Below are 24414 nucleotides of genomic sequence, written 5' to 3'. Positions count from 1 at the left end.
ACAAACTACGTATAATTTTTAGGCAGGCTGAATAAGCTATATTTTAACACAGCTATTTTCTTACTCTGTGTCTGCCCTTTGACACACACACTGATTAATATAAGTGATATTTATTTCATGGTTTATATCATGGAAAGATGCTCAAGATAGGATTTCTTGTGGCAAAAAGGTAGCTATATTACGCTACTTGATTTCTAGTCAGTACAATCTAAGTACTTCAGAAGTTTTTAATTTCCAGCTAACCACTATAATAGATGAAGCCAAGTTGCATATCCAAGAATCAATCAAACTAAAGCTTATGTTTGATCACCTTTCCAGTACGGGGTTCAGATTTATCAGTCTAGTTGATGTGGTCGATATGTGGCAGAACTTGGCATTTCATAGCAAAACTGTATGAAGTTTACAAAGCAATAGTTTTTAAGCGTACTAGAAATGTATTACAGCCATTCATAGCTGTAACTAAGTTCAAATGTTCTGACTAGAAGCTGTCATAAGTTTGCTGACTAGATTTCATCAAGTTTATCCTGGGCTTAAATGAACCTTCACCAGATCTAAGGTCCTCAAGCAGATCCTTTCTGGAATACTGGCTGGTTTCCCCAGGGCATGAGATCTGAGGAGCTGCAGATCCTGAGGTTTATGAACCAAACTGGGACCTCTGCATGTCCATGAGATCTAAAGACACCAGTTTATGGCAATGGGCAGATGCAGCTTTCCAGGAGTTCCCAGTTCCCTAGAAGTTTGGAAAGACAGTGTCTTGGTCTGATTTGCAGCTGTCTCCTATGAACAAAAACCATGCTCAAGTCTTGGCCAGCTCAAAATCTTAAGCAGGTTATGGCAAATTGTAGAAATACTTGCCATTTTAAGTAATACATGGACCTATTTACAAGTGGCTTGAGTATTATTCTTTGTATGCTATGAAAACTGATACAAGGATTCTAGCACACAATAAAAATGATAAAGATTAGCAATAACAACACAATTGCCTCTAGCTGCTATAGGATTGCTATTTTTATGAATTAGCTATTACAGTGTGCCTGTTTATTGAACATCACCAATAATGTCTGGAATTGTACAGATCTTGTAAGGAAACCTGATTCCTGCCAGAAGAATTTTTGAAAGACTTCCACTTTTCCTGTCTCTTGAAGTAGAAGCATGACAGGTGTAACAGAGTGGTGCTTTTTCTGCTTAACTACACAGAAACCCCTGCTGTATTTCCAGAACACTTTTTAATGTACTCATGTCCATTTTCATTGTCAAGAATAACAATGCTTGTTTAAGGGCATTGACATTCTTGGAAAGTCATTATCAGAAAAGAAGAGCATGTAGGTCAAAATAGCCTATGTGTCAAATAAGAAGCCCCCATCAGCTTCAGCAGCATTGCAAAAAGCACCTGAATAACAACAGGCTGGTAGCTACTAAATAATATTGCTTTCTTATGACTATTTGTTCCATATGAAATGAGTTAGTATTTTGCCTAGCATCCAAATCAGACATTAGTGTCTCAGAGACACTGCCTTTATATTTGACTTTTGCTCTCAAGGGTTTCTCAACACAAAGGTGTAAGATTGAACAGGTAGAGAAAATGGACTATGCTAGAGAAAATCCCTCAGAAATATATCTGAGATGCATTAACAGGACAATGTAAAGGAACTATTTCTGTTTTTGCTATATATGTTTTATGGATTTCTAACATTTTTAAAGCATTTTATTTTTAAGAAAATGATTTTTTGTAAGAAGTCATCACATTTTTTCATGGATTAAAAGTTATTTCTTCTAAAAAACCAAGTTAATGCTGAGTTACATACACTGCTTGCAGAATATGACTGTGCTTTAGATACCATTTTCCATAGATTTTCCATAGATTTTAGATTTTCCATACCTACCAAGTAACTGACCAAACTAAAAGTTTTGCATCTATAGAGAACTCATTATAGTGACTGATTTAAATCACTGGTTATTTCAAGAATCCTGCATGTCATTAAGAAACACTGTCATGTTCATAGCTTTTCTTCCAAAAAGGATTATGTTGATTTTTTTTCTTTCTTCCATTATTTATATCTGTGTTTAGATCGAGCAAGAAGCAGCATGGTCTCCACAGAAAGTGCCTCCTCAACATACGAAGAGCTAGCAAGAGCATACGAGCATGCGAAAATGGAAGAGCAGCTGAGACATGCCAAGTTCACCATTACTGAATGCTTCATATCAGACACATCGTCGGAACAGTTAACGGCAGGGACTAATGACTACACAGACAGTCTGACCTCAAGCACACCATCAGAATCGGGGATTTGCAGGTTTACTGCATCCCCCCCCAAACCTCAGGATGGAGGGCGAGTGATGAACATGGCAGTTCCAAAGGCCCATCGGCCAGGTAAGAAGATAGAAGTAACATTTTGATCCTTTGGGTGAGCTTTTTGCACCATACCTGGGCAAGTTAACAGGAGAGGGTATATCACAAGGATGAAAGGAGGTGCTCAGTATATCCTGTAACTACTAACAGTAGTAACTGTCTTTCATCCTGGCTTACTCTATTTGAGTAAGTCTATTCTCCCAAACAGAGAAAGAACTTGAAATTTAAGAAGAGAAAGGGACCATTTAGGCCATCAAATCTGTTCCTCTACAATTGCAGCTATCAGGCAATAGACCCTTTCAGGCTAAGTAAGACCATATGTGGGCACATATGCCTGATTCCAGTTCAAACCATGCACTAACAAAATCTGTCTTACAGCAATACTTTCTGCCTGAAAGCAAAGACTTGCTAGCCAAATGCTTCATAAAGATGAGTTGTAGAAAACGTACTCTCCTTTCTGCTTTGTACCTTGTAGAGGATGTAGTATCCCTTTGGTGATGTTGTTGAGCTATTATGCTCTCTCTTTGACATCTCTGAACATCCAGATAGGATTATCAGGGCAGGGTGGGGATAAAAACAGAGAAAATTAAGACAATGCAATAGCTCAAAGGACATGGAGCCTACCTTCAAGTGTGTCTAAATCCACACCAGCTTCTTACTGGTGTAAAAGGTGTTTGAGGGACATGCACCTTTCGGGTCAGTCAAATTTCTGGCTCCCAAAGAATGCTATTTCTAAGGATACTCTAATGCAAAATAGCACAAATAGATTATTTGTGAGTACAAATATGTTCTAAAGTCTTCTCAGAAGATTTATCATTCTGTATTAGAAAACACATACTATAATACAGTGGAGAAGTATTCAAATAGGAAAAAGACACAACTGTATTTGCTTGCTGTAAACATGATATAGTTTGTTATGATAATTTTTTATGTCTAGTGTATACATTTGCCACAGTGGGTGGGGCTACTTATATAAACAGAAAATAGTAAGCAGTACTTATTTATGTAAAAAAGAGTTGTGAGTGGAGTATGATCTTTTGTTTACTATGCAGCATCAGTGGAAAAATGGTTGCTCTGAGGACAGAATGAAGATAGCCAGTGGTGTCAGAAAAGATCATTCAAAAGCAGGACCCAACACTGAAAAAAAGCATAAAGAATTTTGCAAGAAAAGGCTAAAGAACATAGAAAGATCAAGGCCACGCAGAAGTTAGAAGGTCATAATAGACAAGGCCGGAAATTACTGCATCGTACAGATAGGAGGAAATAATTCCATGAGAGATATGACTACTTCCTGTATAGTCAGAATAGAATGACAAACTCAGCAGTTGCAGAAAAGATACAGATAGAAATAATTTTCATCTCTATCTCTAAAATTAAAGTAAGGTGAATATTTATACTTGTTCTGCTAAAAGGAAGTATCCATATTCACAGGTAAGTCAAAATTGCAATCATCTCCTTCCAAAGTCAACAAATATTTTTTAGTATTTCTTAAACAAACAGGTTACTGTCTTTCTTTCATGCTCTCCAATACATTATTTATTCTTATGTGGTGTTTGAAATATTCTAATATATTCCATATAATGATGATCTCCTAGAAAGCACACAAGACTTAATTCAATCCCTGCTTTTAACTTGAAAGCTTCTGGGGTTAGGACATCATCACAGTCCCTTTAGCAAACTGCAGATTTGTAGCTGTCTTTAACTCAAATGGCTTGAATTTGTACCTGTTTTTTCTGATTGGCTTTACAGTAAGGAGATGAAATATGTCATGAACTTAATAAGTAGTTTCAATACCTTGAAAGAGAATTTAATGTTCCACTGCAACAACTTGAATGTTGGCCCATAAATTTTGAGTGATATGTTCTTAAAGGATACTTTATGGGGAGCTTTAAACAAAACATATGGGTAGAAACAGACCAGTATTATTAGTGTTCAAATCAGTTAGAAAAGACTTGGGGGGCATATTTCTTGTTTCACCCACAACTTCTGAAATTAATATAAGTTATTAATGATTCAAAAATAATAATTCAAAGTTATCTGTGCATCTGGGAATACAGAGAAAAAATGATAAAGCTAAACCATTTAAATTAAGTAGATGAGAACAGACTAGATGATCTCCAGAGGTCCCTTCCAGCCTTGCTGATTCTATGATTCTATGATCTACGATAGACTGGCTGTGTCTCTTGAGCCTGTCTTTATTCTTCTCCAATTCAGTCTTTCTTTAAAGACACCTTTACCTGTCTGTTTTCACAGTGCCTGTCTCTTCTCCTACTTGATCACTTTCTTGTATAATGTCACCTTCAATAACCTATGCCTTCTCCTATCTAATTTCTGACCTCACTTTTAAATCCAACTGCCTGTAATGCTATCTTCTGCAGCTTGTACAGTTGCAATAAAGGTGTAGGTGTAGGTGTAGGGGTCTGGAAGAAATAGTATTTATTTTTCAAAAATTATCCCCAACAATCATAAAACAGTCTCAAATAGATTATAACAAAGACTTATTTAGAAGAATGGAATATGCTGAAACTAAACTACTCAAAGGTAAGACCACAGTTTATTGCTGCTATAATGATTTGCTATAAGCAAGCAGAATGTTAGACCAACTGAAGCTTGCTTTCAGAAGACCTTCCTGTGAGCTTCTGATGTCTTCCTGAGTTGTATTACTTGATTGTTTCCTTACTTTTCCTTGCATCTCACAGGACTGTTTTGCAACTGTAGGGTCAAGCCTGCCAATCAAATTATCTGCTTTATTCAACAGGTAGCATTTGAGACCTCAGGTTACTCCATCCTGAGAAAGTTACTGATTAGGAGTAGGGAACCTGAGGAAAAAAAAAAAATAAAAAAAGCTGGAGGAAGAAAAGGTATTATCCAAATTGAATGACTTGTATTCTAAGAAGTGAAATCAACTTGAGGTAATGTTCCCAACTTCCATCTCCAGAAATGGAATGAAACACCAGAAAATCTCCCAAAAAAATAGAATAAGGTCTCCAGAAATAGAATGAAAACATTTGCATCTTCAGCCACCTCATCAGCTGAAATTAAGTTTGGATGGTTCATCAGATGTCTAGGCAAGCTTAGAAACTGATCATTTCTAATGTAACTACAAATTAGGATTGTCTTTTCAGAACTTCCACACATTATGTACAACCCTCATTCTGTAATTACTAATGCATAATAAATGACCGCTTTATATTCTAGCCCACTCTAAATCTTTAATAGTCCTTTTCCCACCCAGTCAGCTTGTACTGCATATATTTATTCAGGTGGCCTTTAGAACTGCTTCTTTTTCTGGATTTCTGCTTCTGTCTTTTTCCTGAAATGTAGACTACACAAGAATCAATTTCATGAAGTCACCTCAAACACAGATGCAAAAAAAAGAAAGCGTTTTGCCGTGAAAACAATGAAAATACACTTTCAAGTGTATAGAGAAAGTAGTATTAGAGCATCTACAACACAAAATATTTAAGGAGTTTCAGGAGGTGCATTGGTCTTCAACTTTTGAAAAGTCAAAGCTACCAAAAATGGAAGAGGGAAAAGTAAGATTTTTATGAATTCTCACATTCAGTGTTTTTAAAGTATATCTTAAGCAGTATTGTTTTCGGATCTTTACAAGACCGTAGACAGGTCAGATTATTTGTAGGTTTTTGCTTCTGCATCAACAGAATCATTATTATTTTTACTCTTATAACAACTGTGAATCACGCATTTTGAATGACAAATCAAAATAAAATTGCTGCCTAACAACATCTTTTCCATAATTTCCCAAATATGAAGGTATGGAAAGAGATCCACCTACAGGAAAGAATGAAGGTAGAGGCTGGTAGAACCTCCCTGCCCCTCCTTGCACTGGAAAATATGACTTCGTGCAGATCTGCAGGCAAAGAACAGCCCGCAGATTTCTGTGGACTTCACTGAGCTGGCAAATCCGATCTCAGCAGGTCTTGCAGCTGACCTACTAGAGATGGGTGACCCAGCTCAGTAAGCCATTAGAATTGTCACATGTCCTAGGAGACGTGCTGGAGAGAAAACTAGAGAAGCAGAGATAGTGCAGTAGTATTTTAAACAACAGGGATGAATCAGACCCTTTAGAAAAGAAAGTTTGTGCAGTGGTAATGTTCTTCGTGGTATAAAAATCATAGCAATGTATTGTTAACATTGCATTTAATATCTTTCGCAACATCAAAGTTTCAAAAAGTTTGGGACAATTATTATTATTATTATTGTTCCCATAACCACAGATGTCCCTGACTGAGAGTTTGTTTAGCAAGATAAAGTCCCCAAAGGATTGGTGTGCTGGGTAATCATCTCAACAGGTCCTTTCAGATCAAGCTTGAGGCACATTGTCATATTAATATTCAGAAGTTTTGACAATTGTTACCCAAGGTTTACCTGGTAGGATGATAAATGAGTCAGTCCTTTGTCCTCCAAAGTTGTCACTCAAATCTTGCATTCAGAAACTGGGTGGGACAGAAATTAGAAAGAAGTATACCCTGTTCCTACCTCCCACTGTGCCATCAAAGAATTTGTAATGTGAGGTAACAGTAGGTAATTGTAGAAGTTGAAAAAGTTTTCTGATAAGGTTTCTCTTTTGTTTCAAAAATATTAGCCACAAATTATCATAACAATTATTTTTAATTGCAATAAACATTATAGTAGCAGACTTTATTAAAAATAGATTTCTGTTATTATAATTTTAAATCTTGGTAATAGCCTCAGCTAAAATGCCCTTTTTTTAACTCTCTTTCCTTCTAAGTCATTGGCCATGAGAAAAGTTTATTAACTGGGCAATATTTTAATAATGCTGTGCTTCCCTATATCTCTATAGTATACAAACAATTTACCTGCATCATCAAGCAATGGAATTCATTCTTGGAAGAAATAATATAGCACTGGTGCTTGAGTTGGAAATATCTACAGACTCCAGTCAGGTCTCTCACTTACCTCTCACTGGCCTACAGCAAAACCCAGTCCCTCGCAGATTGTTTGTTTTTACTGATGTACTGGTTTTACTCAATGCTGACTAAACTTTACATTTTTGCTATAGTATCCTTAAGGATTAGCTTGATTTGGTGGAACAGACAGAAACTCATCTGTTTGATGTGGCAAAATAATCACAAGCTCATTTTGACGATTCCTCTTCCTTTCTTTGGGCATCACACTACTTTATAAACCCTGAAGGGCCAACAGCATCTCAAATATGCTTTCAGAGATGTGTTATCTTTCACTGGGTATATCAGACTAGAAGATTTCAAAATCCGTATGAAGGACTCCAACATTTTATAGCTCGGAACTGCCTCTCTGCGCATGTCCAAGGCATCAGTTTGGAAGGGAACCTGCACGTGGGTGGAGGTAAATAGGTTGTTGCATCCAGATAGAGTCTGAAAAAGAGATTTTCTTCAGACTGATCTCAGCCCTGAAGATGACCAGGAAAACCCACTTCTCTTCAGGGAAGCCAAGTGCTTTCCTGGATCTCCCTTGCTGCATAAAGCAGCAGGACTTCACCACCTCTTGTGCTCCCTGGAGGGGAAAGTATTGAGCAGCACAAACCAGCTGTTACCCAGAGAGGCCCAACGACTGCATGAGGCACATGCATGAATACCATTGTATGAGGCGCATTTTTGGTTTGGGTTTTTTTCACTTGCGCATCTAAGTCAACAGCCTAAGTCTTACCCTAAGCCTATTGCACATTTACTAGAAAAGACACAAACATCTTTGGTTTTGCTGATGGAGTCGGTATGATCCCCACAGCCCCCTGCACATTTACAACAATGAAAATACTAAGTCCTTTCAGTGTTAAGGTGCCTTAATTAGCACTGTGGTCACAGTTTTCAAATTTGTTGCTGATTTGACTAATCCAGAAGATTTGAGTGACAAAGCCTAATATTACAGACAAGGCTTAAGCTACAGAGTACAAATACTTTATTAAATGATTGTTTACAAGGGTCCCTTAAAGAGAGGTGAATCCTCACTTGCAGTACATAAATATTATGTTTGTTATGTTTAACAACAAAATGATCAAGGCACAAGTCTTTTCCAGTATTCAGGTACTACAGCTAAAAATAAGCTGCTTGGCACAATAAGGGAAATCTGAATTACATAGTAAGCACAGTATATTTCCTACGTCAGCTCTGTAACCTGAGGAAAAAAAAATGGGACCTTTTTCTACTGATACCTAAGTTCAGCGTGAAGGAGTTGTCTTTCTCTTCTACCTGATGAGGACAAGTGCAGCATAGTGATGGAATCTATTTAGAGACTTGCTTTCTACTGAAACGTTGCTGACAGCACTCCATAAGCTGTGGCAGTAACTGAATCCTATATGAATTCAGCCACTGGGGATTCACTAATGGTTGGGGCTCTTGGCTTAGGGCCTTCAATTTATTGTCTACCTCCTTTTCCCTGGCCTATTATATTATTCTGCATCGACTGAAAATAGAATTGTACAGATTCGCAGTTTCCAGACCCAAGCTGAATTTCTTGAAGATACCTGAGGCCTACGTTTGACTTTTTTTTGTTCAAGAAACCAGCAGCAAAATATGAAAAGGATAACATATGGGTTGTTTTCTTTTTCAAGTCTCTGCCTGTACTGTATCCTTTCAAACACAACAGAATATATATACATGTATGTATATACACATACTGTATGTTGTGTGTGTGTAGACCATTGAACTCATCAGCCTGGCTCCACAGCTGGAGACCAAGGTCCAGCACTCAGAAAACAACTTAAGGAACAAATCAAAGTAGGCAGGCAAGCAAACAGAAAAATAGGCAGAGCAATTGTAAATAGAAGAAATAACTTCTTGCCTACTTTTTTAATTTTAGCATATACTCTTAATATATATGTGATATGGTCACAAATCATCTGATTCTGAAATTAGTCTTCTAGATCAGCATCTCAAATTTTATCTTGATAGATTTTCCTGTGCCTAGAATACACCTTGTTTTAAGTATATATTGCACTGCTGGAAAATTGGTAATATTTGAAGTAGAGACAGACAGTGCTGTTTGCTTCTTATCACAGAAATGGCACATCAGTGATGAGAATAAATTTTCTTCATCCTCTTTCAGCTTTTCTTTCTATAGAATACCAGGAGCTTTTTCTTCCTTCAGCTGTGAAAAGCTAAATGTTCTGCAGATATGAAATCATTTAACTCTGCATGTAATTTAACATGACTACATATACTTGAAGTCACTGACTTGCATTATTATTCTGGTGGATTTACAGAGGAAGGTTCATTTTGCAAGTTTTTATAACCTTGCTGCTACAGTAAAATTGAACCTCAGCAGGATCAGATCAGAAGCTAAACTCATACGAGATCAAAAAAGAAAAATATACCGGTATGCATCCTCAGTTTAAATAGGGCAGCTATTTAGTTACAAATGCAAAGTTTCCATGCAATTGCAATGGGAAAATTCCGTCTTAAGTGTCATACAAGATATCTGAAAGCTAAACTTAATTCAGTGATGATAAAAGTAACTTAAATTATGTTTTCAGCTCTCATGGATGAAGTAGTGATTTGGAGTAAGGAAGGTTTATTTGATTTTTTTATCAGAGGGAAGAAATAACTGGTATCTTCTTCAAGGATTCTAGCAGCAGTGTCTAAGAGCACAATTATTTTTTCTTGTTGCTCCCTAATCTTTTTGTTTGCTTGTTATTTTGATTAGAAGTTAATGGTGACTTTGGAAAAGTACATTATTCCAAACTAGTGCTAGTTCATAATACTTTTTCTTTCTTCTATGTTACAAGTTGTGTATTAAGGGAAAATTCTTTTCAAGAATGCCCATTCCCTATCTTTGTGTTACCAGCAAATTATAGGTTATTAAAAGTGAGGGGGTTTTTTATTTGAATTTCATTTAGTTTTCTAAAGCTGATTATTTGCTCTTGGATTTTTGTTCGTTTGTTCCTCAGCTGCAACAATCAAATAGTTTCTATAGGTTTGGAGTCATTGGGTTCAACTCTACTTAGTGGAGAATTTTATGCATAAAGCAAGGATTACATTTATGATTAAATTTTCCGTTACTTTCCCATTTTTACGATCAGAATCACAATGTCTAGACTTCTAAAACTGCCAGGAAATGCTCCAAATCAAACCAAAGATGCAGTGTTCATTTCAATTGAAATAATAGGGTTTTAGAGTAGTTCTGTTAAGAGTCCGCATTTTAAACCTTACTTTTGCAAAAATTAGGTTGGGCCGTCTCATTTTAACTAAAATGCCTTAAGCATTTCATCCTGATAATGTTGTGACATAGGGTGTGATTTTTATATGCCCTTCCAAGTCACCTAAAGTAACCAAAACCAGTTGTTTCCATAGAAACAGTAACTAATCTAGTCACTTTAAGGTCTTGGTGGTCTATTACACGTTATTGCTTTTACTGACTTCACACGATAGGTTCGGCTTGTTTTCCCTATGCCGCAGGAGCTTATCATGATTTTAGATCTATAGGAGCCCTAAGAAGCTGTGGCATCTGAAAGCGTAAGGCAACACTTACCTGCAAGAAGGAATACACAAGTTCTATTTTTGGAAGTAATAAGTATTTTTTGAAAGTGATACACAGTAAGTGATACCACTAGAGACGCAATTATTTGTTGTAACGGTACCCTCTTCAGTCTGACTGTAGTGCTGGTCTTTGCCATCCATTTGAAAGTTTCTTTGTATGCTGATCCTTAAAGTATAGGCATATGGATGTATTTCAGTTTTGTTCAATTTTCTGTGCCAGCATCCTCAATTTAAATATAAGATCTGGACTTCTGGCCGCAGTAGATTAACTAATAAAAATGCAATGTTGCATCTTGTCAGCATCGCTCAGGATACTCACATTGCTGGACATGAGGAGACTGAGTTACAATAATTCATCTCTGAGTATCTCTTCAGCAGAGTTGCAGGCCAGCACCAATATTGTTTTCCTCGCAATTTGTGGTCTGACCCCCCCCCCCCCCCCATCGTTATCAGGTGCTAGAACCTTATCCCCAACTGTTCATCTAGGCAGGGTCAGTTTTAGCTGCAAATTTCATGGGCATGGTGCGAAGCTTGTTGAAGTCAGCAGAGTGGCTCTTAACTTCAGGGAGCTGTGAGTCAGGTTCCAGCTATTCACCTCTCCAGCTTCTGTGCTGAGTCTGGGCTCCAAGGATATCCCAGGAAGAAACCTGTAAAGGATGCCAGTTTCCATAATGTCACAATTGATTTAACCCTCGGCTGAAGTGGTGCATAATTAAACGCTTTCCATTCACTGCACCCGTGATCAGCAAATTGTTCTTCAAGGTCTAGTGTTTCTAACTATAGGCACCTGAGTGATGGCACATCTTTTCTATCTCAGTAAGTGGACAGGAGAGCACTGTCTTAGAGTGATCTTAGAAATGTATAAAGCAGCTTGCATGACAAGCTGAAAATGGCAACAGAGAACTCCCAAATTTTGCTTTTCTATCACCTTTCATTATTTATTGATATTTTTTCTAAGTTTCTGTTTTGGAGCACCTATTGATTTACATGGAGAGGTTCATTTTACAAGTTTTTATTACTTAGACGTTGCATTAATTTGAAACAGAATGACCTCAAATCTGTAGCTGCACTAGTGCTGTCAAATTCAGCATCCACATGGCACCGCTGTAGGGTCTAAATCTATCTGACTCCTGGAGTTCTTTCTTACTTATACTGCTGGTTCAGCAGTGAGGAGGCCTGTAAAAGTATATCAACTTTGCCTTAAATGTTAAAGTTAGTTCAAGACTTCTGAAAGTTGCAAAGCATATTAAGAGTCGCTTAAAAGTGAGGCCCTATACATAAAGCCAAAATTCTGCTTATAGAAATAAGAAGCAAAAATGTGCTTCCCTATTTCCTGTTTTATTAGAAGTTTCAAGATTAGTATAATAATCAGATCTCCTGGCATTCGGTCAGACAGATGCACCATTTTTAAGTGTGTTACCGTGATGTATTAGATGTATGATCTCAGTTAAGTTGGAGTAGTCATGCTTTTTACTTGAAGACACATTGATTAAGAACTTTTTCTTGGAATTAGAAGGCTTATATCTAAATAACACAATGAATCGTCTTTAAAAAAAAATCCATTCTCATTTTCAGTCACTTAAATCTAATCTCTAGTAAGTATAAATCAATTTATAGTCTTTCTGAAATTAATGTAGCCACTCTGATTTATGCTAGTAGAAAATCTGGCTCCTAAACCACAGCTTTACTGACACCTTGGTGTTTCCTAACAGGCAACTTCAATGATTGCAGTGAACAACAGGTATTATTTTTATTTTGTTGTGTAAAACTTAATCGGTATTTTTTAATGCTTTTATGAAAATGACAGTTTTAGCAGATTGCCACATGCAACTAAATATTACAGGTCTTCCTATCATCTGTGAGGGTGTAATTTTTGTATAGAAAGAAAAACTTTCCAGTTATAAAATATAGTCTGGAAGGGGTGGTAGGGAATTCTGATTTCTCAGTCTAGAAATGGGAAGCTTTGCATATTTTGCTAAAGGGTGCCAGCTGTTTCTTATCTGCAAGATCACGCACTTGTGCAGCGTAACGATGTGATTTTATTCCATCTGCCTAAACACTGTGAGAAGCACAAAATATGTAATGGAGTGAGTCATAAAGCCAAGAAGCACAAGGCTGTGGTGATTACCCGTACGGAAAAGAGAACCTGACAGGCCTCTGGCTGGCTGCAAGTTAACAACTAGAATGCATCCAGACACCTTGTTGACCTTGTTCAACATTATGCATGTAGTTAGCTTAAAAATATGACCCAAAAGTTGAGCGCTTTGATCATTTTTCTTGGGCAGCTGAGCAGAAGCTGATGGTACTATGAAGAAGCAAAGACTGTGTGCCTGCTTTCACCATAGCTTCTTTGCTAACCGGAGAGCTGCTTCCTTCCTCATTACTCTTCCCTTCTGCTGTTTAGCTATCCACTAAGGTTATAATTTAAAGGAGGGCTTGGACCTTTTGACTCTTATGGCATCTGTGAGGGCTGCAGAATTTATTAAATCTGGTTTTCCTATTGAAGCTTAGCAGTGGGCTCAGAAGTCCATGATCTCCTGAACTTGCTGATGTGGGCTCCTGTTAACTGAGAGGAAGCAGAAGGTCCCAGTCAGTTCAGCAGTCAGCAATTTGCACAGGAAATTTCATCTCCATTTCAGCTACTGATCAATGCTGGCTCCAGAAAATGGGCCCCTGTTGTTTAAAACATCCTTCAGAACTTTGTTATGATGTGGTTATTGTATTTTGCAACAACATTTCTGAGAAAATAATGATTATTAAATAGAGGGCACAGGGAAGGTGGTTCCGCACTGGATGGATCCTGTAAAAAGTAGTAAAAGTCTTAGTAAAAGTCTGCCTGTTCTTTTGGATCTTTACATTTCATTATCCCCCAAGTTTTGAACTGAACCTTCACCTCAGTGCTGAGTAAGGGAAGGCACCATGACCTGCAGTGCCAGCAGCAGCTGGCTCCTGCCCCATACACCTCACCCACAGAGGCTGGGAAGGAGTGTGGCTCCTCGAAGGGAGAAGCTTGCTTCCCTCTTGCAACCAGTTGCTTATCCAGGCCGAGAAGGCAGAGCTCAGGTATCAGGGCAGAGCTCAAGCTGAGCTCTTAGATCCTCCCTGAGGTAGCACCAGGCTGAGACCTCTGTTGGCCAAGCAAGGAGGTGCTGGACTGACCCTTTCTACTGTCCTGCTTGGCTGAGCAGGGCACAGGAACAAGCTAGCCAAACAATTGGTGAATTAATAAAGGCTTTATCGCTCTTTTAGAGCGCTTATACTTGATTTGGCAGTGTGCTCTGAGACTCTCAGCCTGTTGCTATGGAAATGCTTGCGATGTGCTGGAGTCGATTTTGTGGGTTCAGCATGGGATACAGTGACAGAAGATGGACAGTGAGGGAGCAAGAGCTGGTTTCAAGCACTGAAAGCAGCAATTGTAAGCATGTTTTGCTGCCATCAGGCTGGCTTCAGTTCAAGCTACGGTTGGCTAAGAAAGTCTCGCCTGCTGCCTTTCAGCAGGGTGTTAGTTTGTAAAGCAACAAAAGTCTCTGGACATCGCTTGTGCTGTTTGTCCCATCTGACCTCTCACCATGGCTTTGCAAACACTCTGCCCTCTCCCAGTTTGTAAAATCAGCTTCTCCTATAGGCTTCATGAGAAACCAGCCTACGCCTATCGACAGCTGCTCCACCGAGTTATTTACTGTGCTGGTGAACTGGAAAGCCCCACTGAACTTTTCTTTTAGTTAGCATAAACTTGAACTTAAAGCTGGCTATCGACAGCTCTCTCTCCTTCTTTCCTTACTCTCAGATGAGAACACAATGTCCTGTGAGGTACAGAGTGTTTCCGCTTCCCAACACAGGCCATGGCCAGCGATGCCCAGCCCAATGTTTGTACATGCACACAATGCTGCACAGTGTTGTGTAGAGTTATGTGTTCGGATCCCAAATCAAGATGTCTGCATCAGCATGGCACTTTGCCTGTGCTGCTGCAGATACAGGGATTCAGCTGTGGCATGATCTCAGATGTTGCAGCATGGACATTCCTGCATGCCCCTCATTACTCATAGCAATCAATGAGATGATTTGAGATCTTTTTTTGCCTGCTCCCCTGTGCAAGTTAGTAGTGTGAATGCCTTCTTTGCCCCATCTTCTTACCTTTGGTAAAATATTCTGTCGTATTCACAAGTCCTACCTTATAAACTTTTCTAAAATAATTTTTCAAATCAAATGGAATTTTCTTCACCTGACCATCAAAACTTGAAAATCATCAGGCAGTCATCATTACTGAGGGTATCTGTGTTGGAGTATAGGGGAGAAAATTTGCTTTGGTTTTGCTGGAAGTTATGAGTCAGGAGAAAATGCGTATAGCTATCACATGACAACTGGTAAGAGTATCTTTTTTTTGCAGTCTATGATTATCCCTGTATTGAATATAGCACAAATCCTTAGCTTTTCCAGAGCAGATGGAAACAGAAACCCATGCAAACTTTCTGGCATTTGAAAGAGATATGAGGTAAATCCTCAGTGAAAATCTACTGCAGTTTGGTTTAGTTCTGCAAACAAGATAAATATCTTGAATAAAATCCTACTAAAGATGAGCACTGGTGTTTTTTTCCTCAATGTAGTCTACCAGACTCTTCTCAAATCTTCCCACATCAGGGGCTGTCCTCCAGAAGAGGGATAAAAATATACATTGTTTCCGCAAATCTTTTTTACATCAGCTTAGCTGTACAGAAAAAAAGGCACAGCATTTTTGTCCAGCGCTGCATAAACTTAGAAAATGCACTCTTTCTGGTAGAATGTGTTGTTTATGATAAATGTAATAGTAAGTGACTTTTAGCATTTGTTTACAAATATTTGTTGAAGAGAACACTTTTTTAAAAATGTGCTTTTTAAATGTTAAATATTTAATTAGAGGGTTGGCCAGTCAAAAAAAAAAAAAAAAAAAAAATGGGGTAGCTCTGGCTTAAATTGCTGCATTCAGATTTGAGTGAATGATTACTATTTGTGTACAAACTCAGTGTTTCTAAATGTAGCAAATTTCTCCTTTTAAAAAAATACATAAGAAAACTTTAGTTTTTGAATGGCTTTTGTACTAATTAAGCCTAAGTGCATGAATTATTAAACATGCTCATTTGCAGTGCTCATGCACTTGAAAGGTTTGCTTTCATTACAAATAGGCACACACCCCGCTGAAAAGAGGTAATTAGAGCATCAAAGGCAATGAACCATCCTGAAACTTCATAATGCTTTGCCTGAAAAATTTATCATTCAGCTGAATTATCCTTTAGCAGAATAGTAAGAAACCAAAAAATGTCTCTACTGCTGTATTGAGAAGGATGTGAACTGAAATCTTTCCATGTAACTCCATAGCTGTGGTGAGAGCCTTTTAGTCTTCTTTAAATACCTTCAGAATTGATGCAGGAATGCCAAAAGTGAACCCCTGTGGTTATATTTCAAAAACTATGTTTTTTTAGTCAGAAAGATATTAGTTCTTATTAGTCAAATAGTTTTCTTATCCTATGATACTGTTTCAGTCCTATCAAAGAAGAAAAAGTTACATTCTCACATTTATTCATTTCCAGTGATTTTAATCGTCTGGTTATTTTATAAGCAGTTCCAGGGAAAGGTGCCCCTTGGAGATAAGCAACAGTATTGGAACTATTTATGGTATGAAAATGTGTACGTCACAGAAAATAATTAGTGCTCTGTGTAAGGCAATGTCAGAGATTTGTGCACTGTGTATCTATCTTTGAAGATAAAGTTACACTGTCTAGTTTCTCGTTAGTACAACCCTGTTAAAACTCTGCCCCTAGTCATTTAGAGAGTTGCAATAAAATAACCGCCTATTGTTTATATAGATTATTGACTATACTTTCTTATGTGGATTTAGGGAGAAAAAAAGATCTTTTTCCCCCATAGTCTGAAGCTCTTAACTACATGTAAGAAATGTTTAGGCAGTAGCTTGCAAGCAAATCTTACCTCTTTGAGGTTCATCACTTCTCTCTTTTATAGTCCATGCATACCTGTTGCTCTTGAGACACAGCAATGCATCAAGATGCTGAAATGGCTATCCAGCATGACTGCTGGAGACTGCCAATGAGCCATGCTCTGGAGTCCGCTCTGCATCGGTTCCTCTGCTGAAAGTAGACTGCAAAACATGAAATGAAATAATAAGAGGGAATGAGTACAACCTGACTTATCATAGAAAAGCAATGCATGTTATGCCGTCTGGAACTGGGTGGCAGAAGCACGGCCTCTCACAACTGGGGTTAGGATGACAGAGCCCTTTAGGAAAATGCCTGTGGTGCAGGAGACAGGGATGGAGACTCAGTGCCAAAAAGTAGTACTCTTCTGCCAGGGCTGAGGGGCTCCTGTGCTGCCAAGTAGGCAACTACTGGAGCACAGGAGAAACCCCCTCTCTGAACCCCTGGCAGCCCTAAAACATTTCTTGGCTCCTTGGACAAGAGGCTATACTTTGGTGTATAGCTAGTCATAAAAGTTTTCTGCCTACTACATTTCAGAAGCATTCTTGGCTGTTCGCCTTCACTTGGGCCCACACAGCTATATACACCAGCCAGAGGCACCAAGCAAATCACCTTCATTAGCAGACCAAGAGGGCTATGCAGGAGAGCCCCGTGCTCCTGTGCTTTTCCTTCTTCACTGAGTCTGGGGTCATGGGTACCAACAAGGCTCCTGATTTAATATCTTAATATCTGTGCTACCAAAGACTTAGGTCACAGAGATCTCCACGAAACAATGCGAAATGCTTCCCATCCTTGCTACTGAGGGCTGTTTCCCTCCTTTTACTGTCTCCACTGTGCAGCTTGTAGGGAATGGTCTTTGGAGCAAACTATCCCCACAGCTGCGTTTTGGAAGCACTCACTCCAAAAGGGAATCAAGAAGCAAAATAACTGAGGGTGGGGGTTGTCAGGGGATCAGGATGCAGGTGCACACTGTGTGGCTGAGCTTTTGGACAGCATAGACATACCCATGCGCAGCTCAGATGCCTACAGTTAAGTGGAATGAATCTGCACCTACCTGTGCCTGCCAGTTGTGTGCCCACATTGCTATGGACTTTACACAAGTGGTAGGTACATTGCTGTCTCAGCTGAAGAAAGTCTCGTATGCATAATGTTTTTGTCATGAAAGGTACCATAGGAAGATGGGGTAAATGCATAAGACCAGCTGATGCTATCCTAACTCATTTTTCAAGTGGTAATCAGCAAGACTATATGCACAAACCTCCCCCTCTCTTTCCAACCTTACATAAATGTTGCCGTGGTATATATGTCAGCCTAATCTTGCGATACGCACATCTCATGTGTGGGGTTTAAATAGAGTGGACCATGCATCTGTGTTGGAGATGGAACTAGAATAAAACATATGGTGTCAGACAGGGCCTGGGGGAGTTCTGCAGCAATAAGCAGTGATTTTGCCCAAATGTAACTGCTTGGCAATTCTCTGACTGTGACCTCAAATCATGGATAGAGCACAAGCTGTTAAGTCTTTTAGGTAAGAATTGCAGTGCCTTGACTTACATGAGAAAGCAAAGGACCTGTTTTATTTTAATGTATTGTGCAGTTTTTAGCTTGGTTAGGAAAAACGAAGTCTTTGTAGTACATTATTTTAGCATGACCTTGTATCCAGAAGTGTTTTCCTGGTCTACTGCTTATACTACTGGCATAGATCAGCGTTAATTTCTACTGCTGTAAATAGCTGGTGTAGACACCAGAGTAGTAGTATCAAAAGAGGTTCTGATTTTAAACACTTGGGATGCATCCCATCTGTATGATTTTGATACAAGCCACAAGAATGAAGCCATAGATTTGCATAGTTTGGTAAAGAAATGAAAATTATTCTTGAGTGCATCTGTAGCAGTATTTTTTTATATACATGTGAGGATACACCATCAAATATTTTTGGAAGGAAATACAATTATGTTCCAGATTGCCCCTAATTTTCCTGAAGCATCGTTTGAATACCTAACAGAGAAGCCTAGAATAAGGAAGTTAATCTGATTTCTGTAGCAGGTCTAATATATGTAGAAATACAGGGACGGTAACGCTCACTCTTAACATATTTCCTACAGCAGGTTCAAGGCACCAGTTTGAACTCCGTAGCTGGGAGGAGTTATGTAGTGCTGGGGAAAAGACTGTAAGAGCTTTGCAATGGTAAATCCTCTGGACTGAGCAGACTGCTATCAGAAATGCCCAGGAATCAGGGGAAATAACAAATTAGGGGTCCTGTAAGGCTAATTATTTCTTGCATGCATGGTCTGTTTTTTAATGTGCCCGTCAGTCTATGCCTGTTGTCAAGGGCTTCCCAGCCCTTGGAGAAAGGAGAAAGGTTGGTACAAGTGTTGGGATGCCATCCACAGTGCATTTTGTTGCCATAAAATGTTCCCTATCTCTCTTTGCTTCAACTTCCTGCTTAGGAATGGAAACAGCAGCACATTGCTAGCCGTAGACAGTTAGTGGTAGAAAACCATTAGGTGGTTTAAATACAACTTTGATGGATGGCAGGTAAATGTTGCTATATTAGGACAAGAATGCTTTACTGTTTTATTTAGAAATGTCTCTAAATCTGTAGCCTTAATACCTGTCCATCCATTTTTTAGTAATTCAGTCATTCTTCTCTAGATTGGGGGTCATTAATAGTAATTATGAAGGTTTTCCTTTAAAATGGAAAATAAGAAATGGAAATGTGCCAAGCCTCCACGTGTTTCAGGTTTGGGCAAATGAAAATGAAGACCTTTAGTTTTAACCTTTTGAAAAAAACTCTCTAGACTTTTCAGTTCATCTTCTTCATGCTGTGAGTGCATGTAAATAAATTGGCCTTGTTACTGTCATTCTCTTATGATCAGTAATATTAATCCTAACTCAGTTCTTAGGAATGTGCCCGGTAGAAGCTCCTTGACCCATTACCCTTCATTCTGTAAGATCACAGTGTAGTAAACAGCTGACAAGCAACATATTTTCCTGCTTAACCACTCTGATAGCCTTCTCTGATGGAATGCCTGGCTGGGTAGATGAGGGCAGAGCAGTGGACGTTGTGTACCTTGACTTCAGTAAGGCTTTTGACACCATCTCCCATAACATCGTCCTGGATAAGCTCAGGAAGTGTGGGTTAGATGAGTGGACAGTGAAGTGGATTGAGAACTGGCTGAGAGGCAGAGCTCAGAGGGTCGTCATCAGTGTCGTGGAGTCTAGTTGGAGGCCTATGGCTAGTGGAGTCCCCCAGGGCTCAGTACTGGGTCCCATCCTCTTCAACTTCTTCATCAACGACCTGGATGAGGGGACAGAGTGCCTCCTCAGCAAGTTGGCTGATGATACCAAGCTAGGAGGAGTGGCTGATACACCCAAGGGCTGTGCTGCCATTCAGAGAGACCTGGCCAGGCTGGAGAGCTGGGCAGAGAGGAACCTCCTGAGGTTCCTCTCAAGGGCAAGTGCCGAGTCCTGCGCCTAGGGAGAAATAACCCTAGGCACCAGTACAAGCTGGGTGCTGACCGTCTGGAGAGCAGCTCTGCAGAGAAGGACCTGGGAGTGCTGGTGGACGACAAGTTGACCATGAACCAGCAATGTGCCCTTGTGGCCAAGAAGGCCAATGGTCTTCTGGGGTGGACTAGGAAGAGTGTTGCCAGCAGGTGGAGGGAGGTGATCCTGCCCCTGTCCTCAGCCCTGGGGAGGCCTCATCTTGAGTCCTGTGTCCAGTTCTGGGCTCCTCAGTCCAAGAGAAACATGGAGCTACTGGGGAGAGTCCAGCGTAGGGCTACAAGGATGATCAGAGGTGTGGAGCACCTGCCCTCTGAGGAACGGCTGCAAGAGCTGGGCCTCTTCAGCCTGGGGAAGAGAAGACTGGGGGGGGATCTTATCAATGTGTGTAAGCACCTGAAGGGAGGGTGTCAAGGGGACAGGGACAAACTCTTTTCAGTTGTTTCGTGTGACAGGACAAAAGGCAATGGGCAGAAACTGAAGCACAGGAACGTGAGGGGGAATTTCTTCCCCGTGAGAGTGACAGAGCCCTGGAACAGGTTGCCCAGAGAGGTTGTGGAGTCTCCTTCTCTGGAGATCTTCAAGGCCCGTCTGGATGCAACTCTGTCTAACGTGCTCCAGGTGATCCTGCTGAGCAGGGAGGTTGGACTAGATGATCTCCGAAGGTCCCTTCCAACCTTACTGATTCTCTGATTCTATTCTCTGATTCTATGATATCTGTGATAAATGCCACATTGGATTACAGATATTCTGCTTTGGACCCATATTTGGTGGCTGAATCCACCCACTTGAATCCCCCAGCTGGTAGGCAAGTTTAACGCAGCCCATGATTTTAAGTAAGGACTTGTTTTTTGCTTTTGCCTCCACAGGTGATCTCATGCATTTGCCACCCTATCTTAGAATGGACTTTTTACTAAACCGTGGTGTGCAGGGTACGAGCAGAGACCTGGGTTTGGGGCAGACCTGCCTGGAGCCTCAGAAAAGCCGAACCTTGAAGCGCCCCACGGTCCTGGAGCCAATACCGATGGAGACATCCTCCACAAGGGAAGTACAGTCGTGGCAACCTGGTGCTGTGGCAACATTACCTCAGCGAGAAGGAGCTGAGCTAGGACAGGCAGCAAAAATGAGCAGCTCCCAAGAATCCCTGCTGGACTCCCGGGGCCACTTGAAAGGCAACAATCCCTACGCAAAATCTTACACCCTGGTATAACAAAAAGAGCATGGCTGGACAGTGGCTGTAAATACTTACAATGAAAAAATCCAATGAAAGCTACCTTTTTTTTATTGAATTCCAATATTTATAATTAAAGAAGAAGATTGCCAAAATATTTGACAAAAAAAAAATATGAACGACAGACAGTGCAAAGACTCTCTTGCTTTTTTTCTGTCTGAGTGTGAGCTTCATCTGACTGGACCTCTGAATTTTTGGGTAAAAGAGTCCAGTTTTCTGATCTTCACAAGCATTTGTGTTTTTACTGATTTTCTACGAAGTGCATGGAGACTTAACTAAAACATTTTAACTGGAAGTTCCATCAGACAAGATTAAAAAGGGGAAAAAAATCACAAAAAAATCACCTATTTGTCAATTCAACTGGAACATTGATTTGGGAGAACAAAAAGTCTTTTGTCATGTTTGCACTTTTTTTTTGATTAGAAAATGGGTCCTTGATTGTTCTTTTTTTCTGTTGTTAATTAGGATGAGTGCTGTCAGTGGAGTGAGGGGATCAGTTTGTTTGTTTTTTTTTTTTTAATATTAATTTAATGAGACACTCTTTGCATTTTGTCTATGCGAAATAAAAGGGTCTTCTGCCTTTATTTGTGGTGTCTGCTTCTATGGTGTTCTGCCTTTATTTGTGATGTCTGCTTCCATGGCCTTCTGCTGTGCTTGATTTTCTCAGAGTAGAATAGCTGTGTTAGTACCTTACTCTGAATAATGTACTCCTGCATCTTGGTCGGAGAAGAGGGGGGTTATGCCTTTGAAATTAATTGGGATTCACCTATTCACAGCTTCTCTCACTGCCCCAGGGCAGAGAGCCAGGATGGTGCAAAGACAGATGTGTTCAGAATCGAACATTTGAGACTCTCTGTGTTCACTTTATCTGAAAGCAGGAGGCTTTCGTTCAACTTCAGTATTTTCTGGATCAGTCTTTGTATAACAAAAGTTGTGTTGACGTTACCTTGCTTACTTCTTAGGAATGGATCGTTAGTCCATTTGGGAGCAGCACTCACAGAAATTAGTTGCTTACATAAGGATTGAAAAAAAAATCCATCTTCTCCCATAACAGGAAAAAGGCAGGAAAAAGTTATCCCAGTTCTAAGGTCAACATGGCTTTCTTTCTTTAGATGAAGAAGAGTTTTGGGGGGAGAGTTGTCAGCTCATACTACTTCTTTGCAACTTTTGGCTACATGAGAGAGTATTGCTTTATACAGAATCTGAGTGATTGGATACCCCAGTTTGTGGATTTAACACATTTGCACTGCCTTGCTGAAAGTGCTTCATCATGTTTTTATTCTGGCCACCGCTTTCTGCTGGATGGTGCAGGGCACCCCAAATTAGTGATAATATGAGGACACTGTTTGGCCCTGGCTGGAAATATTAACTGGGGTGTGAGAGCAACGGGATGTTACGAGCCTGAGCACACTGTGAGACTCATGCAACTTCCCTACCTGGTGACAGTGTGGGCACTGCTAATTCAAACATGTCTGCACCATACTCAATTCAAGTGCTTTTAAAACAGAGAAATGCACAGTTATGTGTAAATGTTTCTTTACTGTTATTTATGCAATTAAGTAGTTATAAGGGCACTAACTTAACAAAGTACTTAAGTGTCTTGAAATAAGTGACCTTGCACTTGAATCCTTAGCCCTGTCATACCTAAGTACTAAAATTCTGGAAGACAAAGCCGAACAAAGACATCCTTGAGGTACGTACTTGTTAGAGATCTAGACTGAAGCGTTGAGATCTCAGTCATATAAGGAACCATTTCCCCATGTCAACTACTTATTTGACCAATCCATATTGGTAATTGCTAAAGCAGATTTTAAAAAAACACCTTTTGCCTCCTTAAAAAAAATTAAAAATATATTCATATTTAAGAATTATCCCTTAAGCTTTTCTAAACTAAATGAAAATATCTGTATGTTGAAGAAAGATGAAATGATTTATTTGTTTTGGATTTTTTCCATAGAGACCTATTTTGTTAATAAGAACCTAATTTAAACATATGAGAAAAATCTTCCTTTTACTATTTCTCATTGAAAAACTTCATAGAAACTTCTATAACTTCTATTGGAGATTTTATTTCTGGGCAATCTAAATCTTTTAGACTCTCCCAAGAATCTTTCCAATGTATTCAGCTTGAGCTGGATGGGGCATTAGTACTATATTTGCATTTTTTTTTCCATGTGGTATTCAGGACTTTGAGTTTGCAGTCACTTTCATCTTCTATTCCAGCTTCCTTCTCATCCTCTGAAAAGAGGTGAAAAGCTTTTGGGCAAAATTGAGACATTTCGTCCATTTGTTCCATAGGCTCTTTGCTGCCCTCATGCACAGGGATCCCCAGTGCCATGGCAGGGTAGCATGTGGGCAAGGGCAGAGCTCCCCACCTCAACCTATGTTCAGTGACAGATGAGAACAAACATAGAGGGTTGGGGAAATATTTACATTTTAAACTCCTGGTGACTGCTGATAGTGGAAATATTCCATATATCTCCCCTAGATTTACATTTGGCTGATGATCCAGAAAGTGCCAACTTCACTTGACTCAATGAGACTTCCTCCTCATTTGTATACAATATGCCTGGTAATATTCATCCTCCTTATAAAGTGAAGATGCCTTTGGGGGCCCCACATTCAAAGAAATTCATGGCAAGTGCCCTGCTGCTTGAAATCAGAGTGTATCAGGCTGTTGCTTAGCAAGCAGAGGCTCAGCCTGCGGGGTGCTGGCTCCCTGCCCTGGACCCAGCAAGCTCTTCAGCACGTTTAACTGTAAGCATGCACACAGTCCCCTTGGCTTCAGGGCTTTATTGGCTTTTAATTTTAAAAACAGAAATGGAGCTGTAGTTAAACGCGTAGCAGAGCCTTTAAAGAAATGCC

The 24414-nt window shown here is 39.6% G+C and overlaps 1 protein-coding gene across 3 annotated transcripts in view; it reads left to right on the top strand.

The window, feature by feature from the left end:
- DSCAM (DS cell adhesion molecule) overlaps window positions 1-21549 on the top strand; it is a 384026-nt gene extending 362477 nt beyond the window's left edge. For 2 of the 3 annotated variants that reach the window (XM_062573710.1, XM_062573718.1), the window contains 2 exons: window positions 2069-2371; window positions 21188-21549. In XM_062573710.1, coding sequence (XP_062429694.1) covers window positions 2069-2371; window positions 21188-21528 — 644 coding nt within the window. In that variant the 3' untranslated portion in view covers window positions 21529-21549. Of the gene's footprint in view, window positions 1-2068; window positions 2372-17192; window positions 17201-21187 lie in introns of all 3 variants that reach the window. The other variant, XM_062573727.1, reaches the window with a different exon arrangement.
- Window positions 21550-24414: the final 2865 nt, after the last annotated feature.

This window comes from Rhea pennata, chromosome 1, assembly GCF_028389875.1.
Source record: "Rhea pennata isolate bPtePen1 chromosome 1, bPtePen1.pri, whole genome shotgun sequence".
NCBI classification, from domain to species: Eukaryota; Metazoa; Chordata; class Aves; order Rheiformes; family Rheidae; genus Rhea; species Rhea pennata.
Note: the sequence above shows the minus strand (reverse complement) of the source record. Positions and strands in the feature narration are given on the sequence as shown.